This window comes from Oncorhynchus mykiss, chromosome 10 (assembly GCF_057628025.1).
Source record: "Oncorhynchus mykiss isolate SJ-2025 chromosome 10, ASM5762802v1, whole genome shotgun sequence".
NCBI lineage: Eukaryota > Metazoa > Chordata > Actinopteri > Salmoniformes > Salmonidae > Oncorhynchus > Oncorhynchus mykiss.
In genome coordinates this window covers 59,669,783-59,692,042 of record NC_143031.1, presented here as the reverse complement: position 1 = coordinate 59,692,042, position 22,260 = coordinate 59,669,783, and the positions used below count along the sequence as shown (strand labels likewise).

The 22,260-nt window shown below is 42.5% G+C and overlaps 2 protein-coding genes across 3 annotated transcripts; one reads left to right on the top strand and one right to left on the bottom strand.

Annotated features, from left to right (window-relative positions):
* The first annotated feature begins 5,559 nt into the window (after nucleotides 1–5,559).
* Nucleotides 5,560–12,780, top strand: LOC110534370 (uncharacterized). Of its 2 annotated transcripts, XM_036933474.2 has the most exons (12): nucleotides 5,560–6,513; nucleotides 6,935–6,969; nucleotides 7,108–7,221; nucleotides 7,426–7,468; nucleotides 7,828–7,932; nucleotides 9,615–9,698; nucleotides 9,884–10,015; nucleotides 10,288–10,338; nucleotides 10,490–10,568; nucleotides 10,826–10,940; nucleotides 11,118–11,217; nucleotides 11,368–12,780. In XM_036933474.2, exons 1-12 carry the CDS (start codon nucleotides 6,110–6,112, stop codon nucleotides 12,446–12,448), a joined length of 2,343 nt encoding a protein of 780 aa, XP_036789369.1. In that variant the 5' UTR covers nucleotides 5,560–6,109; the 3' UTR covers nucleotides 12,449–12,780. The 2 variants fall into 2 exon arrangements, with proteins under 2 accessions (XP_036789369.1, XP_090043363.1); XM_090187237.1 differs by lacking the exon at nucleotides 9,884–10,015 and having other exon boundaries at nucleotides 5,563–6,513.
* A 2,576-nt stretch (nucleotides 12,781–15,356) lies between these two features.
* si:ch211-113e8.11 (uncharacterized) lies at nucleotides 15,357–22,213 on the bottom strand. Its single transcript, XM_021619209.3, has 2 exons — nucleotides 21,872–22,213; nucleotides 15,357–16,534 (listed from the first exon to the last, which is right to left on the bottom strand). Exons 1-2 carry the CDS (start codon nucleotides 21,940–21,942, stop codon nucleotides 15,829–15,831), a joined length of 777 nt encoding a protein of 258 aa, XP_021474884.2. The 5' UTR covers nucleotides 21,943–22,213; the 3' UTR covers nucleotides 15,357–15,828.
* Between the last annotated feature and the right edge of the window lie 47 nt (nucleotides 22,214–22,260).

Genomic DNA, 22,260 nt, shown 5'->3' with positions numbered 1-22,260 from the left:
ATAAAAGGAAGGCTGTGCAAACACAACGCAGCCTGTGACCTGAGAATAAAACAACATGTGCTTCTGTCACAGTCATTCCATACTGTTTCCTTATCTCAAGTGGTTATACTTGTGTTGTAGCCAGGTAGCCTGGATTACATTTGTGTCGTGATGTAAACATGGTTGCCGTTTTAGTTGTTTTCTTCCACAATCCTTATTGTTTTTCAAAGAAAATGAAATGGCTCTGTTTAATGTGCTTTTCTCTGCACAGTTCAATCCAGATTGGAGCTGTGCAAACACACGACATAGCAGGTAACCTGAGAATGAAACAAGATTTGTTTGATTAACAGTCGCTCGTCCTGTTTTCTTAACTCAAGTGGTTATACTTGTATTGTCTGCAGTGTCACCTGCTACCAGTGTTGCCAAGACGCCAGGTAGCCTAAGAGATCAAAATGTATGTGTTAAATCCTTGTAGGATATAACATGATATAACATGAGTGAAAGAGAGAAAAAAAAGTCAAGGCTGAGAAAGCGAGAGAGAGAGAGAGATTTTGCGTTTGCTACATATGACACAAATTACCTGTGAATTGAAGTGGTTATACACCTCTCTATAATTCTCAGTCATGTATTTATGTCACACAATATGGGATTAGGTGTACAAACATATACAATGCAGCCCAGATCAGTCCTACAACATTGTATTTACCAAGCTCTGTTTTAAAAGGCATTGTACTAAAGGGCCTTGCAGCCAACACGTCTTCTGCATCCTTTGCTTTTGTGGCATTGGGCAGTCACAGTTCCACATTTTTTGATGTTACAGCCTGAATTTAAAATGGATTAAATTGTAGATCACACAAATGCCCAATAACGTCAAAGTGGAATTTTGTTTGTAGATTTTCTAAATTAATAAAAAATGAAAAATTGAAATGTCTTAAGTCAGTAATTATTAAACCGCTTTCTTGTGGCAAGCCTAAATGAGTTCAGGTTTACAAACGTGCTTTAAAAAATCATGTAATAGTTTGCATGGACTAATTCTATGTTCAACAATAGTTGTTTTTTGAATGACTACTCCATCTCTGTACCCCACACATACAATTATCTGTAAGGTCCCTCAATCGAGTAGTGAATTTCAAGCACAGATTCAACCACAAAGACCAGGGAGGTTTTTCAATGCCTCGCAAAGAAGGGCACCGATTGGTTTGTGAATATAAAAAATATTCCTTTGAGCATGGTGAAGTTATTAATTAGGCTTTGGATGGTGTATCAATAAACCCAGACACTACAAAGATACAGGAGTCCTTTCTTACTCAGTTGCTGGAGATGAAGGAAACTGCTCAGGGTTTTTACCATGAGGCCATTGGTGATTTTAAAACAGTTACAGAGTTTAATAGTTGTGATATGAGAAAACAGAGGATGGATCAACAACAAAAGCCTGTACAGAATACAAATATTCCAAAGGATACATCCTGTTTGCAACAAGGTACTTATTAAGTAATACTGCAAAGAATGTGGCAAATAAATAAACTTTTTGTGGCAAACAGGATGGGGCAAATCCAACACAACACATCACTAAGTGACATTCTTCATATTTTCACACATGGTTGTGGCGGCATTCTGTTGTGGGTATGCGTGTCATCGGCAAGGACTAGGGAGTTTGTAGGATAACAATAAATGGAATTACAGCTAAGCACAGGCAAAATCCTAGAGGAAAACCTGGTTCAGTCTTCTTTCCAACAGACACTGGGAGAAAAATTCACCTTTCAGCGGGACAATTACCTAAAAGACTAGGCCAAATCTACACTGGAGTTGCTTACCAAGACGACACTGAATGTTCCTGAATGGCCTAGTTTCAGTTTTGACTTAAATCGGCTTGGAAATCTATGGCAAGACTGACAATGGCTTTCTAACAATTATCAACAAACAGCATGACAGAGATTGAATAATTTGTTCAAGAATTATGGGCAAATATTGAACAATCCAGGTGTGCAAAACTGCTAGACAAAGATTCACAGCTTTAATCGCTGCCAAAGGTGTTTCTGGCATGGATTGTCTCGAGGGGTGAATACTTATCTAATCAAGATATATTAGTGTTTTATTTTTCAAATGTTTGAATTTTTCTTCCACTTTGACATTACAGAAAATGACAATGTAATCAATGTTAATCTCACTTTTTAACACAAAGGAAATGTGGGAGAAGACAAGGGGTGTGAAGGCACTGTATGTAATGTAAGCAGTGTTATAAAGGCAATGACTGTCTGTATGTACATAGTCCCAAATTTAGCAACAAGAAAATAGGATTAATGTAATAAAGATATTGTTGAAAATGTAGTCATGTACATCACCCTGTAGTGCATTTAAGTAAAACAGGATTAGATATTGTCCCTTTTAGTACATCAATTTGTAGATTTAATTGAATTTAACCAAACCTGTACACATACCCACACACAGGGGCAGATTGGCCATCTGGCAATTCTGGCAAATGCCAGATGGGCTGGACAATTTTTTGACGAACAAAAATGTTTTACATTTTTTTATATAAAATGAAACAACTCAAATTTTGACATGGCCATGGGCCTGTTAAGATTGATTTTTCAAAAGATTGTTGTGCTATTTCTCTTTTATACAAATCTATAATGATCTATAACCACCCTACCAAGATGAGCTGGCCCAGTTTTTCTGAGCTGAAGTCACAAAAATTCACATTCAAAGTCAAATGTGGCATCAGCAAAGAGACCTGCTCCGACTCTGTCATCAGTTAGACAGCCAGGATCATGGATCATTAAAAACGGAAAGGATGCCTATTAACATAGAAAGAGCTCATTCCACATTGTCACCCCACCACTCAAAACTTCCTATTTTTGGGGGCGGCTAAAACCATGACTTGCTCAAACAGTAAAGTGTAGTATCCTCATGATTCCTGTAATGAAAGTGTCTGCCCTGATCCTGTGTCCTCGCTGGAGCCTGCCGCTGTGATGAGCAAGCCACTCTCCTCTCCCCCTATGCGCTAGATAGAAAAATGCGCTCTGATCGTATAACATTAAAGAATGCAATTGTTGGAAATTCTGGAGTCCTATTTCGACATTAAAATATAGCAGCTATAGCCTAATTGTCAACCCAAAATGCATTACAAATTCATTCACTGACTTAGATGGCACATCAAAATATATTGAATCAGGCATTACTGCTTGGACATGTTAGATGAAAACACATTTCTTGATTCAGTAGTCTATTTATTATAGTTCTTAATAAAGCACTATGAATGACTTTATAAGATGATTCCAAATCATGATTTGGGTCTGACCAACTGTAAAAGTTAGCAGCACCAGTGACACCAGGGGAAAATGTTAGTCTGGAGCCCTGTAATAATAATCAACACTTAAGGTCAATGTGGTCTCAGGCCAATTCGTACTTTGATGTGTGTAAATCTGTGGTTAATTGACCACAAAATCAACATTTTGTAATGGCCATCGAAGTCTCCAGACTTCAACCTCATTGAAAACCTGTGGTTGAAATTGAAGAGCAATGGTGGACTTAACATTAGGCAGAAGAGGCAATTGTCTCATGCCTCACATCATCAAGGGGCCTTGTTCGTGAGCTGAGCATAATTTCTCCGTTTGAGGATCCCCCATGCTCCGCTCGAGGCCCCCAAACCCTACATATAGTGAGACAGAGGGGCGCTGTTTTGCTCGCTCAGATGCTTTCTCCGGTGAGATAGTATTAGCCACTTGCGAATTGATGGAAAGCTGGCAGGTGCACAGTGCTGGAATTTTTGGGATGAACATGCGAAGCGATTTGTTTGACAATCAGATGAAAACATAATGACTGGTAGTGTTCATGGCACATTCAAAGGTAATACATTTTTACAGTTAAATGACATGTATTTACTATAAAACCTTTTTTTTAAATTATTATTAGGAAGGAGGGCCTCAGACTGGCCTCTGCCTGGGGCCTCCAAATCACTATGTCCGTCCCTGTCAAAGAGGGCAGTCCATAATTGCAGATGATATGAAAATATTATTTATGGAGGAATGGTCTAAGATCTCTCCCAATGTGTTCTTCAATCTCATAAAACATGTTAAAGTTAGCGGCGTGCGCAATGATGTGGGCTTGTGTGGATAAAATTCCAGGGACAAATTCTTGTCCCAATCAGCCCCTGCCCACACATTAAGAGGCTGGAGCAGCACAGACTCAGCTGCATGTAGTGTGCCACTCCAAAAATGGTATGTTGTATTTCATTGTATTTACATGCCACCAAGTGGCTGTGAAATATACAAACGTGAAGAGCATCATACAGGTGTCTCTCTCCCGACCGGTTACCAAAGCTGCATAGTGATAAAAATGGTGGTCAACACTGCAACCCAGTGGTGCTATTAAGTCATTTATCTAGCACTTCAACAGGTGCATGTCGGCCTCTCATGTCAGAAGATTTTGGATTGATTTGGAATAGTTTATATTAAGGGAAACCACTTTTAATGTTTCTTTGGAAGATTCTGAAATTATGTTTTATTTTGACCCAACTGTTTAAGGTACAACTGAAACATTATTTTGAAATGATGAGAAAATGTCAAAACAAAAAAGCAGTACATACCATAAAACCTTTTGACAAAAGTGCATTTTCTTTTTGACGTGTATGTTAAGTTTATGTACTCTTCTCAATATATTGATTTTTAAAAATGTTTTGTTATTGTTCAATATATAATTAAATGAATATATTTTATGTGAAAATCCACGTTAAAGACCCATTGCAGTCAAAAACGCCTGTGTTTTGTATTTACACACTATGAGGTTGGAATAATACTGCGAAATTGTGAAAATGATGATAATGCCCTCTAGTGGAAAAGCTGTTTGACAAGACTGCCAGAAATTACAGCCTGTTTTGGTCAGATGGAGTTTTGGCCTGCCTGGTGACATCACCAGGTGGTAAATTAGTTAATAGACCAATAAGAAAGAGAGTTCCATACCCCTCTGCCAATAATAGCTAGTTTTTAGTTTTCCCCTCCCGACTCAAACCACTTCCAGATAGTCCTAGCAAAATTCTTTCTTGAGAAATTGCTCTTTGGTAAGAAGCTATTTTTGTTTATTTTTTTACATGGAACCTGGAAACTAGACACTGGGGGCAACAATAAGCATCGGCCTCTGATTCCAAAGGTTACAAGTCTGAAACCAGCAATAGAAAGTTGTTTGAGATTTTGAATTCGGGGGGAAATTACTAACCTTAAGATTTCGGCGTTAATGCCTCAACCTAACCTTAAACACTTTGAAATGTGATGTTTGAGAAACATGGATGAATGTCTTATTCTGACGTGAGACTGTGAGAGATTGTTGGTAGTGGCTTCCGAACAGCGCCCCGTCTGCTACCCAGTCATTTTAGAACAGTCATCCCATTTAAGGCTACACTGCCATCTAGTGGCAAAATAACTTCCAAACATAAAATAACAAAACATTGTATAATTTACAAAGAAAGGACTGGATAACACAATTTACTCTTACATTCACTGTACTTTGTTAGACTTTACATTCAAAATAAAATCAGATAAAATAGCATGTGTGATCTTTGCACTCGGCCTACATTTCCCATGACCAGAAGGGCTGCCTGTGCGCGCAGATTCTTTGCACAGCTCCTGCGCGTTCAATTTCACTGATCTGTAAACAACTGGGATGGGACCAACACGTGCTATGTGGTCTGTACTTATATGTTTGGGTGATGCTGCTGCGAACGTGTGCATCTGCTGAATAGTATGTTGCTTATGCATTTAACCTTGGTTTTATTTTGGCTTAAAGGAGACGCAACAAAGTGGTAACGCGACATGGCCCGTGCAAATAGTTAGGTTTACTATAGCTTTAAGAATGCAAAAATAGTGTCTGGTTCTTTAAAAATGGATATTGGTTTATTATTATAGTAGGAATTAAGGAAAGTTTTTTTATTATTGATCAATAACGCTTATAATTTGCGGACTAGGCCCGAATTCTGTGAATTATGTCACAGTCGGATTACGGCCTTTAGCTAGCAATCCAAGCGTTTTGATCGATGTGATATCAAATGTAATCATTTGTTTACTGTCAGTACAGTATCAGAGAAAGTAATAAATACGTTCCGGGAAAAAAGGGTAAGAACCGGGAACACGCGGTGATGGAGCCGCAAATCACCCAAATAGGTGAAAACAATAAAAGGGATGAGCCCGAGGATGACAAGGCCACGGTACAATCCCCGGCCTCGAGTGCAGCGGTCACCCCGCGCAGGACTTCGAGAGGCCGAGGAGTTGGCCGGAAGAAGGGGGTTTCTCCTTCGCCGTGTACGAATGGAGCAACACCAGGCACTCCGAGTTCTGGACGAGTGTTACGGGACCGGTCTACACGAACACTACCAGCTTGGTTGCAGAGCGAGAAGAGTGACCATGCAGAAGAATCGAACCCTGACAAAGCCGTAAACCGCCGGAGGAAAGCTGCCTGTCCACGATCCAGGAAAAATGCCTCCTCCGCAGCTTCAACAGAGAGTACCGGAGAGGTCGGGGATGACAGTAGTCAAGCTCATGAGTACGTTCGTATACGCCTTTAGTACACCATAAATTGCAATATAGCCGTGTCCTCTGCAATAAACGTAACATCTTTACATGCCTGTGTTAAATTGTTAGCCAGCCAAATTTGCTTGTCAACATTTTACGGTCATAAAACCGGTTGTATGCACAGCTGCTAATTGTATACCCTGACATGTACGTATTCCAGCACAGTTCCTTTAAAAAGGGAGGAGGAAGGGGGAGGGGTAATACCTGGTTTTAATGTCTAATGTTCTTTACCTGTCCTCTCATTCCCGGTGTGAGCGGTTTTGTCAAGTTGCAATTTGTATGTAAGCAGTCTTGAATGACAGCAACTCATGATTATGTCATATTGTACATAGCTAGATTAACAGAAAGTCAGCCGTGAAGTTATCACTATTTTGATAACTCTTTCTCCGCAGCTCAGGGCACCCAAGGAAACCCACCGATGTTCAAGGTAGGTGACCACCCTCATACATTGCCTGATAAACTAGACAGAGATATGTGGCTACAGTAACAAGACTAGTAAGACACACCTTGAACTAATATTCCAATTCAAAGGTGTGTATGATGGCACTCACTTTGCCCTTTCCAGTCCACCCCCACTCACAGAATGCTCAGACGCGTGCCAAGGCCCCTTCTGCCCGGGGTACCAGGGGGTCCGCCAAGCCTGTGTGCAAGAGTGAGCCTGGCACTGTCAACCCAACCGGTAGGCACACCAACCAGCTAAATTGTGTTTGGGATTTAACTGAGTGGGCTAAGAACGTCTTGGGTTGCATGGACACCTGGGATTCAACTCTGTGGGGGTTGGGCCATTCCCGAGACAGAGGGGAATGTGTCATCCTGAAAAAGCCCAATCAAATTGTGCTTGTTGTATTGGCATTGTGTGATAATGTTGTTGTTTTTTTTCCAGTGGAGGTGGAAGCAAAGGTAGTTGCAAAGAAGACAGTTAGGATGTGAGTATACACATGCATTCCAAATCCAATTGTATTAGTCACATGCGCCAAATACAGCAGGTATAGATGGACCTTACAGTGAAGTGCTTACTTACGAGCCGCTAACCAACAATGCTGTTAAAAAAAATACGGATAAGAAATTAAATTAAAGAGCAGCAGTAAAATAACAATAGCGAGACTAGTTACAGGGTGGTACCAGTACAGAGTGGTTAGTTGAGGTGAATAAACGAACAGCATTCTTACTCATCTCATGGCTGGAAGGGTGTGTGTGTGTGTGTGTGTGTGTGTGTGTGTGTGCTCGAAATAGGCTTGGGTCTGTCTCTGTGCTGCCGTAGTAACACGGACTCCTCTCGCCTCAGTGAGAAAAAAGAGGAGAATGAGGAAGACGTTCTCTTGGGAGGAGAAGAAGAGTCTCCTTTCCAAGATGACCCTAAAGACTTCAGCTTCCAGCCACAGTCTCAGAGGTAATGTTGGCAAGACAGCAGTGTGTGTGGATCAGTATAGGCAATAATCAATGGTCCACATACAGTTGAAGTTTTACATACACCTTTGCCAAATACATTTAAACTCAGTTTTTCACAATTCCTGACAATTAATCCAAGTAAAGAATTCCCTGTCTTAGATCAGTTAGGATCACCACTTTATTTTAAGAATGTGGAATGTCAGAAAAATAGTTGCGAGAATTATTTAAGCTTTTATTTCTTTCATCACATTCCCAGTGAGTCGGAAGTTTACATGCACTCAATTAGTATTTGGTAGCATTGCCTTTAAATTGTTTAACTTGGGTCAAACGTTTTGGGTAGCCTTCCACAAGCTTCCCACAATGAGTTGGGTGAATTTTGGCCCATTCCTCCTGACAGAGCTGGTGTAACTGAGTCAGGTTTGTAGGCACATGCTTTTTCAGTTCTGCCCACAAATGTTCTATAGGATTGAGGTCAGGGCTTTGTGATGGCCACTCGAATACCTTGACTTTTTTGTCCTTAAGCCATTTTGCCACAACTTTGGAAGTATGCTTGGGGTCATTGTCCATTTGGAAGGCCCATTTGCGACCAAGCTTTAACTTCCTGACTGATGTCTTGAGATGTTGCTTCAATATAGCCACATAATTTTCCATCTTCATGATGCCATCTATTTTGTGAAGTGCACCAGTCCCTCCTGCAGCAAAGCACCCCCACAACATGATGCTGCCACCCACGTGCTTCATGGTTGGGATGGTGTTCTTCGGCTTGCAGGCGCCCCGCCCCCCCCCCCCCCCTTTGTCCTCCAAACATAACGATGGTCATTATGGCCAAACAGTTCTATCGTTGTTTCATCAGAGCACAGGACATTTCTTCAAAAAGTACAATCTTTGTCCCCATGTGCAGTTGCAAACCGTAGTCTGGCTTTTTTATGGCAGTTTTTGAACAGTGGCTTCTTCCTTGTTGAGCAGCCTTTCGGGTTAGGTTCGATTTAGGACTCGTTTTACTGTGGATATAGATACTTTTGAACCTGTTTTCGTGTCTTCTTCCTGAGCGGATTGGCAGTTTCATGGTCTCATGGAGTTTATACTTGCGTACTTGTGTTTGTACAGATGAATGTGATACCTTCGGTCATTTGGAAATTGCTCCCAAGTATGAACCAGACTTGTGGAGGTCTACCATTTTTCTTCTGATGTCTTGGCTGATTTCTTTAGATTTTCCCATGATGTCAAGGCAAAGAGGCACTGAGTTTGAAGGTAGACCTTGAAATACATCCACAGGTACACCCCCAATTGACTCAAATTATGTAAATTAGCCTATCAGAAGCTTCTAAAGCCATGACATCATTTTCTGGGATTTTCCAAACTGTTTAAAGGCACAGTCAATTTAGTGTACGTAAACTTCTGACCCACTGAAACTGTGATACAGTGAATTATAAGTTTAAATAATCTGTCTGGAAACAATTGTTGGAAAAGTTACTTGTGTCATGCACAAAGATGTCCAAACCGACTTGCCAAAACCTATAGTTTGTTAACAAGAAATTTGTGGAGTGATTGAAACACTTATGTTGGAGTCATTAAAACTAGTTTATGTAAACTTCCGACTTCAACTGTACATGTTTAGCAAGTGGAGGTGTGGTAGGATCTGTGTGTACGGCTATGCGTTTGAGCACTGTGCTTGTGTTACAGTGGGGAAATCAGCAGTGATGATGACATTCCCTTCAGAGATGACCTCAACGACCAGAGCTACAACCCGGAGGCTGAGACTACTAGGTGTGTATGTGTGTCGTAATGCTTTCCCTTTGGGATTGTGTGCAAGTGTGTGTGTGCATGTCAGCTCCAACGTATTATTCCCTTTGTGTGAATCGGTATGGATATAAATGTTTGCGTGTGTTTTGTGTGCGTTTTACCCATGTGACCTCTCTGTTGACCTTCCAAATGGATCCTCCGTCTCTTAGGGATGCCCCCAAACCACGGCGCAAACCCCCTCCGAGACAGAAAGAGAAAAAAGAGAGGGAGCCAGGAATCAAGATAGAGGGCACAGACGTGAAGCTGGAGAACGAGTTCGGAGAGGGGGATTTGCCCAGAAAGTATGTCCCCCTCTCCGATTCTCCAACCTTCTCCCAAAGTGTGCACCTGCACTCTCCCCATCATGTATTTAAAAGCATTGGAAGTGGCTGGCGTTTCCACCATTGTTAAATCCGTAACGGAGAGTGTGCAATTTCAGACTTCAAAGGAAGGGTGTGCAAGGGTAGACTTCTGTCACTTTGGGAATTGGATCTGGCATTGGTTTGGTCTCTTGATTTCACTCCTTGCTTGAATAGAGTTCTCCAACTTCTTTTATTCTCTCTATTTCCCTCAGGAGAGGCAGGCGAAGGAAAGATGATAAAAGTCCCCGGCTCCCGAAAAGAAGGTAAACTTGACATTACTGTTTAACTGCAACAATACTCTTTATTTTCTTTACAGTCAACTAACAAAACATTAGTGAAATCATATGTATAAAAGCTGAACCCTCACCTCTGACATACATGATGATTGACAGTTGTCATGTCACACCCCCACAGGAAGAAGCCACCGGTGCAGTACGTGCGCTGTGAGATGGAGGGGTGTGGCACAGTCCTGGCTCACCCTCGCTACCTGCAGGTCTGCCATAGCAACTGTAGTGGTCGCCATAGCGACGACGAAGCTCACAAGCTATTCTGAGATTGAGTTGTGCACGAACAGGGTTGGGGTCGATTTCAATTCAGCATTTTTTTCAATGCATGCAATTGAATTTCAATTTCACTTCCTGAATTAGCTGTTGAAATGGAATTGACCCCAACGTAGGTGAATAGTATTAAGCTTTTTTTTCCCCCATCCTTCATCTCTCTCGCTGACTCTCTTTTTCCTGTAATTCCCAGCACCATATTAAGTACCAGCACCTTTTGAAGAAGAAGTTTGTATGTCCTCACCCATCCTGCGGAAGACTCTTCAGGCTGCAGAAACAGCTACTTCGCCATGCCAAGCACCACACCGGTAAACACACACACACACGTAGAGATCCACATACAGACACACTGAATGCTAACTATCCTCACTTAACATTTACATGCACACACAAGTACAGTATAAATGCAATCACAGAAGCAGTGCTTGACCTGTCATTGTTTTCTGTGATGAGCTACTGCTAACTCTCTCTGCTCCCCCCCTCAGACCAGAGGGACTACATCTGCGAGTTCTGCGCCCGCGCCTTCAAGAGCTCCCACAACCTGGCTGTGCACCGCATGATCCACACCGGAGAGAAACCACTGCAGTGAGTTTCCATCTCCAACCTCGTTTATTTGTTTGCCTGGTTGTTAATTCATTCCATCCATTTATTTAAATGTTGCACCTGTCTGTACCTGCACCCCCCCCCCCCCCTTTCTCTTTTACATTCTACATCACTCCCTCTCACTTCCTGTAGATGTGAGATCTGTGGCTTCACCTGCCGCCAGAAGGCCTCCCTCAACTGGCACATGAAGAAGCACGACGCTGATGCCACCTACCAGTTCTCCTGCTCCATCTGTAACAAGAAGTTTGAGAAGAAGGACAGCGTGGTGGCCCACAAGGCAAAGAGCCACCCGGAGGTGCTCATCGCAGAGGCCCTGGCGGCCAACGCAGGGGCCCTCATCACTACCCCTGCCTCCCTGCTGGAGGCCTCGGGAGTGGGTTGTGTCGGGAACCAAGGGGAGCTGGTACGACTGGAGCCCGCCCAGCAGGTGACCCAAGTGGGTGAACAAATGACCCACATGGGGCAACAGGTAGCTCAGATGGGTCAGGTGAGCCACCAGGTGGTAGTAGTGAGTCAGGACCAGGGCCTCCACGCCATGCAGATGCCCCTGACCATCGCCCTGTCCCCCATCGACCCCCCGTCGCCCTCCGACACCCAGCAGCAGCAGACCCACCACACCCTCCAGCTCCAGATGCCTCTTCATTTTGTTCAGCAGGTGGCGGCCACTTCCCCACCTCAGCAGCAGTCGCAGCAGCAGCAGGCCCAGATGCAGCAACTGGCCCTTCATTCCGGCTCGGTAGTGACCCAGCAGCATCAGCCCCAGCAGCTCCAGCAAATGACCCTGCAGTCTTATCAGCAGCAGAATCAGCAGCCGCAGATTCTCCACATGACCTTCCAGACCGTTGACGGGTCGCAGACACATCTGCAGCAGATCCCCTTGTTAGCCACCCCCCAGCAACTCCAAACCCTCCAGAGTAGCTCCCATATTTCTACTGCCAACCTCCCTCTCTTGGCCCAGGTCCAACTTCAACCTCCACCCCAAACTCAGGACATCCAGCTTCAGGACCCAACCACTGTGGGTTGTAGCGAAAGCTACGCTCTGGACGATTCTGTTCTCTCTGCCTCCTCTCCTTCCGCTAACACCCTTCAACAGTGTGAGACTGTAGGGGAGGGCGAGGTCGTTTGGGAAGGGGGCGGAGAGGGGGACGGAGTGGTGGAGGGGGATGTTTTGACCGATGCCACAGAAGTGCACATGCAACATGTACTTATCTAGAGTAGTCGGTGGGGGGGGCTAGCCTGGAAATTCAAACTGAATTCAGCTGTTTCACTTTACGATCACTAATTAGGAAAGTGAAACAACATAAGGTGATTCAGTCTGGATTTCGAGGTTAGGGGAAACTGGGAAAGACAGTAAAAAAATGAGAGGTCTAGCGATGTCCCTCCTAATGTATTGTGGCACCATTTGAAATATATAGGATCACAGAAATATGTATTTATAGTCACTTTTGGTAGCTTTTTAGATCTACCCACATCAGGGCAGTTGTGTGTGTGTGTGTGAGTTGTTGCCTTTGTACATAAAGTGATGTAGCCATCTATACCCATCAACTGGCCTTCTGTGTTTGTGTGTTTAGCATTTATCAGAAGAGGCTGGTGGGAGGAGCTATAGGACTGGCTCATTGCAATGGCTGGAGTGGAATCGATGGAACCGAGTCAAACACGTTCCCATGTTTAGTGTGTTTGTCTCCGTTCCATAGTTTCCATTCCAGCCATTACAATGAGCCCCTCCTCCCACCATCCTCATGATACTAGTATCACAACACTTACGGTCCTCAATTTTCCATGGCAAACAAAGAAACAAAACTGTCTACTTTCGGTTCTAACAGTAGGGCCTAGATTCTATCCGATCTGCCCTAGCCATCGCCCTTATAGTGGTGGTTTTGGAGGTGGAACTACGTTAGAGCTGTTCAATGTACAAGCGGCTTACGCCGTTATACCTAGAGTTGCCATTGGCTGCACGGAATCACATCGAAAGAAATCCCCATGCAGCCTTGTTTACAAGTTAGAAAACACTGGAATGTGAGATGGTAGCCTTATCTAGCCTAAACCTTGATTTAGGTTGATTGGAAATCATTCAACGAAAGGAGGATTTCTGAGTTTCATTATTTCTATATAGCCTACACTTTCTCATTCTGAACATCTAATGCGAGTGGGATGGGTGTGTGCTTACTGATTTGACAGCTCTAACGCAGTTATTCCTCCAACGCCGCCAAAACACCAGCTAAGCGGGTGTTCGCGATCACTTGATCTGATTGAATCAGGCCTATAGATCGGGCATGCATCGGCAAAGCCTGGGCAGAGGAACTCGCTCAGAGACGGACAATTTGTGGGCAATGTTTACAGAGGTCATGGAAATCACATTCAAAGTAAATGCTGCATATGTCAGGCTCAATTGGAATTGACATCAATGTCAACCGCTTTCGGATCTTCCACAGTCCACTCCATATTTTATCCTGGCTTAATCCGTCCACAGTAATCCAACTAAATATACATTTTATTGCAAAAACATCAAATGATGGAAAAATATTTATTTCAGACATAGATCCTTCTACATTATCTTACAAATTGTCAATATAAAAGGGAAATTATCAAGTTGATATTTAATAGTACGATAGCTATCCCCAGTTTCTGAGCAGCACAACATGTAGAGGAATGTTCACGCATGCCTGCCCTCTTGTGGCCACATTGTGTATGGCATGTACAAGATTTCAGGAAGATCTTGTTTCAGCTACAAGGAATTGTGTCAAGTACATGGTAAGTTATTTGAATCTCAGTTTCTGTGTCCGGTGTCAACCAGTGGTAAAAAAAAAAAAAAAAACTCACCCTGTGGGCCCCCGGGATAAGGGTTAAAGGACACTAAGCTTCATCTGCTCATAGGTCAGTTGGTGTCCTCTACCTTCCTGTAGAGATCCTCCTCTTCAACCACTAGTTCCTCAGGGCCGTAGTCATGCTGGTGAGCACTGGTGCCCTTTGTCCACACGCTGCTCCTCACTGCACGACAGCTCAGGTTCACAACAGAGCAAATAACAATCTAAAACATTGAATAAACATAAGTGGCAAGCTCAGTGTGCAGGTTTATCTTTTCAATCAATAATGAAACAAAATTGCATCACCCGCTTTCCACAATCCACTGGAGCTGGTAGGTTTGATCTATATTAAAAAGTGTTACTGACCTTTGACCTTTGTGTGTTGAAGCGCTTCTGCACCTCCCTGTTTTCTCTGGACTCCTTGGGGCCCAGGCTAACTCAACACTGTCTACACTACTAGTACATTTACATGTGATATTTTTGTCATTTAGCAGACGCTCTTATCAAGAGCAACTTACGACCAATGCAGAGTGCTAGGAGTCAGTCAGCCAGGGTGCCCTAGTAAGTTAAACGCGCCCTTGATTATTGTTGTTACTGTTGTTTCTTGTGACAATCTTGATATTTGTTTATGTTGTTGTTGTTATGGCCATTGTTTCAGGTAGCTGGGCTATAGAAAGAAACTGACTCTACTTAGCCACTGGCATTTGCTATGGCATGAATCCATTTGGGGGCACACATGAACCATCTTTGACAGATGAGAGCATAGCCGCTAGATAGATGACCTCTGATAGACATAACGCAACATATGATTAGTTATAAATGTACATACCTGGTTGACGCACCACCATATTCCCCCTTTGCTCCTCCTGTCCCTCCTCTTCTTCATCAATGAAGAACCCTCCTCAAGAGTCTGTTTTTTGTGACTAGCCGAGGTGCCACCCCCCCTCTCCTGCCAATAGTCCGCTAGCCAGTCGGGCTTGCCTCAGCATCAGAGCCCGCTGTCTGTTCCGTTCGATCTTGGCTTTCATTGCAGTTTTTGGCTGGAGAAGCATCAATCGCCGGTGTGTGGGGCTAAAAATAGATCCATCCCAAAAAGCAGGAGCTGAGTGTGTGTGCTTACATTGTGACTGATGCCGGAGTGTGTTGCAACTGATCAAAAAAAAGTAACCCTGTGCTGCCTCTCCTTTCAATCTTTCTCTAATCAAGCAAAACCGTTTAAATGAATGATTATATTTTCCTAAACTTGATCCATAACTTTATTGGTATCTCCAGTTCCTATGTCCATGTATCATTAAGTGGTCACAAACACAAATAACAAACATTTAAAGCATTTATTTAACAATGATAAAATGTAGCTGATATTTCCAATGGACAGGTTCTTCCAAAATAAAGACGTTTTCAATGAAACTACAAAAACTCCATGTACAAACTACCAATCTGAAGTACATGTACTGGACTGCACAGAGGTTTGGAAGTGTGGTATAGTTATCCTATCTTGCATACTGACAAGCGGTGTATAGAATACTCTCTGGCTGTCGTCTGATTCGTTTGCACTTGCTCACTCGTAAGCATGGGTAGGGAGAAGTTTAAACCATTTTTTACACCAGTCCATTCCTTTTACATCCATGGGGGGGGGGGGGTACAAAATTGGAACATGTTCCCATTTTCTCTTGTCACACACTAAAACAATGTGAGCGTATACACACACACACACACACACGCGTACACACACACACACACAGACACACACAAAGTGTATTGCTGCTGACAGTATTCCTGTGCAAGTTGCTCAGTTCAAATTGACCTGTTCTCTCTTCCTCTGCATTGCATAATTCTTCAACGCCCTTTTAGGAGGCACTAGGGTGTTACTCAGCCCTACTCTCCTCTTCCTAGACTGCTGACCCTCATCCTCTTCAGGGTCTCCTCCCTGGTTGTGGTGAAAGTTCTGGCGACCCATGTATGAAGAGCCTCCTGCGTTGGGGTCAGCTTGGTGCGATCCGGGAGCGTCATCCTCAGGGGGGTCATAGTCATTGGGAATGATGGAGCTCTGGAGATCGCTGTCGTGGGCAAACTTGCATTTGATCCCGAACCTGCAGCGTCCGTCCTTCCTGTACGCCACACACATCCTCTTGCCCCCTATCTGGGAGGGCCGGGCCTGCACTGTGAGAGGGACATGCTTCTGCAAGACGTTGAGCTTCTGGTCGGCTTGAGCCTTGAAGGGGTTGGCGAATACGCCACTCTTGGACGAGGCCCCGAGGGGGGGAGGGGGGAGTTTGTAGGAGAGGGAGCTAGGGGGTGCGGGGAGGAGAGGGGTACGGGACTCTGAGGGGGGTCCCATACAGGAAGGAGGAGGGCGTTTTGGTTGTAGTTGAGATACGGGGTTCACCTCTTCCTCTGGGTTGGAGTCACAGTCCGACTCACTGGAGGCTGACCCGGACTCTAGGAGGAAATTGCGGCCCTTCTTCTGGGTCTCTCCATCCACCTTGCTCTCAGTCCTTCAAAGACAAAACATGTATAAATGGACTGGTATACTAGCTGTAGTGTTATCCCAAATAATATTTCAAGGACTTCTCAATCTGGAAATATTTAATTTGACTGTAAGAGGAAATCGTATCTGGTTTGGGTAGCAAGACCAATCACAACACTCCTCCCCATAGAGAACAATAGTAATGGCATCTTTTTGTAGGCACCAACTCATGGTTCATTGGACAAAGCCCATGGGAAAATGAATGGAGTTTTTGGAGGGTTTCTGGTTAACTACCGAAAATAAGGTCTGTGGTAAACACAGGCTTAGGGAGATCTTGTACGTTTTGACATAATCTTTATCAGCTAACGTCACTTTTTGTCCATTTATGTAAATCAAAACAAGCATAAAGCACAAAGGCGTCATAATTCATAAAGGTAACGTTAACTAATATTTGACTAGTGGAGTATGCATTTGAGATCAGAAACAGCAAAATACTAATCATTGTTTAATTAACATTTTAAAAAATAAGTTCTCCCCTAAAGGGGTTTTACATAGCATGTTCTACTCTGATTTCGCCATTGTCTCCTGTATTCCTGACCCAGAATTGGCTCTAGAAAATGTATCCTCTATATGCATTCCTCTGAGAAATAAACACACCCCCTTTAAAAGCCATTTAGAGTCAAAGATAGCTCCGAAGAAAACCAAAGGTTAGATCTATCTGAACTCATTCAGATGAGAAATCGGGCCTGGGCTAAAGCAAGGAAAAGTGGCTCTCCAGTGGCCTGGCAAACTTTCAGAATTCCGAGACAGATGTACTATCGTGATTAAGAAAGCTAAATCAAAGCTACCTTTTAACATCCATCTCTGACTCGGCTGGTGATCCTTCAAAATTTGGGAAAAACAGTAAATGCACTGAAGCATAACAATTCTTCTTCTTCCCTGCCTATGCAAGTTCTGTCTGACTCTGGCATCGTAACTGGGAAGAATGGGATAAGCGATGCTTTTAATTATAATTGTATCATCTCAGCAGGCTTTTTATTTGAGAGAAACAGTTGTTTAATTGACCCTGGTCAGTCAATTGACTGCTTTTCCCTCTGCCAGCCTCAAGCTGACTCGACGATTAACCTGTCAACTTCTAGTGAATATTTGCTTTCATTTCAACAATTCACTATCTGCGATGTGCCTTGCTTAAGATTGATGTAAAAAAAAAAATCCGCTAGGGCTGACGATTATATACCTATACCTGATGATTATATCTGGCACTATCCCCAAGGTTTGGAAGGTGACCCTTTTGACTTAAATAAGTATCTGCCTATTTCTAAACTTTCTTGCCTAGCATCATTTATAACTAGGGTTGACCTGATTTAAAACCCGACTGATGTACATTTAGAATACATTTCAAAGATATAAACTTTCTTGCCTAGCATCATTTATAACTAGGGATGGTTTAAAACCTGACTGATGTACACAGGTTTTAGAACACCTACTCATTCAAGGGTTTTCTTTATTTTTACTATTTTCGACATTGTAGAATAATAGTGAAGACATCAATAACTATGAAATAACACATATGGAATCATGTAGTAACCAAAAAGTGTTAAGCAAATCAATATATTCTATATTTGAGATTCTTCAAATAGCCACCCTTTGCCTTGATGACAGATTTGCACACTCTTGCCATTCTCTCAACCAGCTTCACCTGGAATGCTTTTCCTACAGTCTTGAAGGAGTTCCCACAAATGCTGAGCACATGTTGCCCTCTTGTCCTTCACTCTGCAGTCCGAATTATCCCAAACCATCTCAATTTGGTTGAGATTGGGGGGAATGTGGAGGCCAGGTCATCTGATGCAGCACTCCATCATCCTTCTCTGTAAAATAGCCTTTACACAGCCTGGAGGTGTGTCGGGTCATTGTCCTGTTGAAAAACAAATTATAGTCCGACTAAGCCCAAACCAGATGGGATGGCGTATTGCTGCAGAATGCTGTGGTAGCCATGCTGGTTAAGTGTGCCTTGAATTCTAAATAAATCACAGTGTCACCAGCAAAGCACCCCCACACCATAACACCTCCTCCTCCATGCTTCACGGTGGGGAATACACATGCTGAGATCATCCATTCACCCACACAGTGTCTCACAAAGACACGCCGGTTGGAACCAAAAATCTCATACTTGGATTCCAAACCAAAGGACACATTTTCACCAGTCTAATGTCCATTGCTTGTGTTTCTTGGCCCAAGCAAGTCTCTTCTTATTATTAGTGTCCTTTAGTAGTGGTTTCTTTTCAGCAATTCGACCATGAAGGCCTGATTCACACAGTCTCCTCTGAACAGTTGATGTTGAGATGTGTTTGTTACTTTAACTCTGTGAAGCATTTATTTGGGCTGCAATTTATGAGGCTGGTACCTCTAATGAACTTATCCTCTGCAGCAGAGGTAACTCTGGGTCTTCCTTTCCTGTGGCAGTCCTCATGAGAGCCAGATTCATCATAGAGCTTGATGGTTTTTGCGACTGCACTTGAAGAACCTTTTAAAGTTCTTGACATTTTCCAGGAATAGACTGATCTTCATGTCTTAAAGTAATGATGGACTGTCGTTTCTCTTAGCTTATTTGAGCTGTCCCTGTCATAATATGAACTTGGTCTTTTACCAAATAGGGCTATCTTATGTATACCCCCCTACCTTGTCACAACACAACTGATTGGCTCAAACGCATTAAGGAAAGGAATTCCACAAAGTAACTTTTATAAGGTACACCTGTTATTTGAAATGCATTCCAGGTGACTACCTCATGAAGCTGGTTGAGAGAATGCCAGGAGTGTGCAAAGCTGTCATCAAGGCAAAGGGTGGCTACTCTGAAGAATCTCAAATGTAAAATATTTTATGGTTCCATATGTGTTATTTCATAGTTTTGATGTCTTCACTATTATTCTACAATGTAGAAAATAATTCAAATAAAATAAAATAAACTAGATTTTTTTTCTTTATTTCACCTTTATTTAACCAGGTAGGCTAGTTGAAAACAAGTTCTCATTTGCAATTGCGACCTGGCCAAGATAAGGCAAAGCAGTTCGACATATACAACAACACAGAGTTACACATGGAATAAACAAACATACAGTCAATAATACAGTAGAAAAAGTCTATACACAGTATGTGCAACTGGGGTAGGATAAGGGAGGTAAGGCAATAAATAGCCCATGGTGGCGAAATAATTACAATATAGCAATTAAACACTGGAATGGTAGATGTGCAGAATATATATATATATATAAAATATATATATATATATATATACATATATATACACACACACACACAATATATACACACACACACACACACACACACACACACACACACATACATACAAATGTGCAAGTAGAGATACTGGGGTGCAAAAGAGCAAGATAAATAAATATGAGTAGGTGTTCTAAAACTTCTAACCGGTAGAACCATTTAACCATTTAGAATACATTTCAAAGATAAGAAAGATCTTAGCTGAGAATGAATAAAGGATTCAAATATTTTAGCGGTTAACTGTATGGGTAAAAGGCAACATTGAGATGACCTCTTCATTGACCTGTCAAGGGCTTTCGATACAGTTGATCACTCACTGCTAATTCAGAGGCTTTCCTCAATTGGCCTAGACCAGTAACTGTAGCTATTTAAAAAAAATGACTTGACAGATAGAACTCAATGTGTATCTACTGATGGTGTTGAATCAGGTTTCCTGGATGTTAAAAAAGGTGTCCCGCAGCGGTCAATTTTGGGTCCTGTACTTTTTACTGTTTACCTTAAATTGCAACCTGATATGCCAATGATACTGTTGTGTACTCTAATGCCCCCACAGTTGAGCAGGCTCTATTTGAACTACAGTCTGCCATCATTGTATTATAGAAAAACTTTATTGATCTGAAATGAGTACCGAATGCAGGTAAAACTAAGTATACGTTGTTCTCTAGAGCGCATGATCTAAGCATGTGTACTTTTGGATGGTGTCCATATTGATCGTGTCCCTGCTTACAAATGTCTGTGCATCTGAATAGATGAAAAGCTATCTTTTAAAAAGCACATTGCCAAGTTAGTTAAGAAGCTGAGAATAAAAATGAGCTTCTTCGATAGAAGAAGTTGCTGCCTCTCGCTAAGGAGTAGAAAACGGATTATTCAGTCCACGTTCCTATCAGCCCTAGACTATGGCAGCATCCTCTATACTAGGAACACAGCGGCCACGTCACTAAAGCCATTAGATGCAGTTTGTCGTAGCACATTAATTATGGCCAACAATTGCAGGACTCATCACTGCATTCTCTACCAGAAAGTTGGTCGGCCCTCTTTTATGCCACGTAGGTTGATAGATTGCTATGTTTTCATTCATAAAGCTATTTAACAATAAGTCCCACTGTACCCAATTTCTTTACTCAACTTTAGACATACGAGTTACCACACTGGGTCTCAGGGATGGCTAACTGGAAATTCCTTGGTTCGCTGAGTTATGTAAATCAGTTATGTAAATCAGCTGCATACCATCATACCACCCTGCAAACCACTGCTGGCTTGCTTCTGAAGCCAAGCAGGGTTGGTACTGGTCAGTTCCTGGATGGGAGACCAGATGCTGCTGGAAGTGGTGTTGGAGGGCCAGTAGGAGGCACTCTTTCCTCTGGTCTAAAAAAATATCCCAATGGCCCAGGGCAGTGATTGGTGTAGGGTGCCGTCTTTCAGATGGAACGTTAAACGGGTGTCCTGACTCTCTGAGGTCATTAAAGATCCCATGGCACTTATCATAGGGGTGTTAACCCCGGTGTCCTGGCTAAATTTCCAATCTGGCCCTCAAACCATCACGGTCACCTAATAATCCCCAATTTACAATTGGCTCATTCACCCCCCCCCCCCCCCCCCCCTGTAACTATTCCCCAGGTCGTTGCTGCAAATGAGAACGTGTTCTCAGTCAACTTACCTGGTAAAATAAAAGTATAGTTTTGTTGAACAGTATTCCAAATGTTCTTAAATGTGTTGTGTTGGTGCCTCTAGCACAATTCAGAGAGCTGATTGAGGACCTTAGTACAACTGAATGTGTTTATTTTTTATGACCGTGTTTTTCTTTCTGCTTGTTTTTTTAAAGTTTATATGTTGATGTGTGTATTTTCTGTCATTTGTGCAATTCAGGGCTCATCTGTAAAAGAGAGCTTGGTCTCAATATGACTTCCTGATCAAATAAAGGTTAAATTAAATCAAACTAACCGATATTATCTCATAGAACAAAACATATAAGATCTCCTAAACCTGTGTTAACCTCAGACCTTATTTTCTGCATTTCTCCCCAAACAAACAAAGGTTTTCTAAATTGTATTCCTGAATTGTAACTTACTTCTTGTTGTTTACAATATCCCCATCGCTGTCAGAATCAGAGGACACGCCATAGCCGACGAGAGAATTCATGTCAACTTGCTGCTTAGCCTTTGCGTTAACAGGCTAACGCAACGTTAGCTAGTAGCTATATTTGTCTCTCTCTTCGTCCTTGTTTCGCCTTAATCCAGTCACAAATTGCGGTCTGCGTTTTATGTTTGATTGAACTGGCAGTTATAATCCGTATGAAGATGTTTGTTGCTCAATACATTTATGAATTGTTGTATTTCTATTGTTGGTGTAGCTACAATTTGCTAATCCAAAAGAAAGTGTCCGCAACAATAAAAAAGTACTTCTGGGTCACGGAATTTCGAAAATATTCCAAATAAATAAAAGTTCCCCACGTAATAG

Bases quoted from the DNA above. Each gene is read 5' to 3' on its own strand.
- si:ch211-113e8.11 (XM_021619209.3), bottom strand. From the start codon at position 21,942: ATGAATTCTCTCGTCGGCTATGGCGTGTCCTCTGATTCTGACAGCGAT. The intron at 16,535-21,871 runs GTAAGTTACAAT...TTGTCTTTGAAG, and splicing joins GATATTGTAAACAACAAGAA to GACTGAGAGCAAGGTGGATG.
- LOC110534370 (XM_036933474.2), top strand. From the start codon at position 6,110: ATGGAGCCGCAAATCACCCAAATAGGTGAAAACAATAAAAGGGATGAG. The intron at 9,699-9,883 runs GTGTGTATGTGT...TCCGTCTCTTAG, and splicing joins CCGGAGGCTGAGACTACTAG to GGATGCCCCCAAACCACGGC. The intron at 11,218-11,367 runs GTGAGTTTCCAT...CACTTCCTGTAG, and splicing joins ACCGGAGAGAAACCACTGCA to ATGTGAGATCTGTGGCTTCA.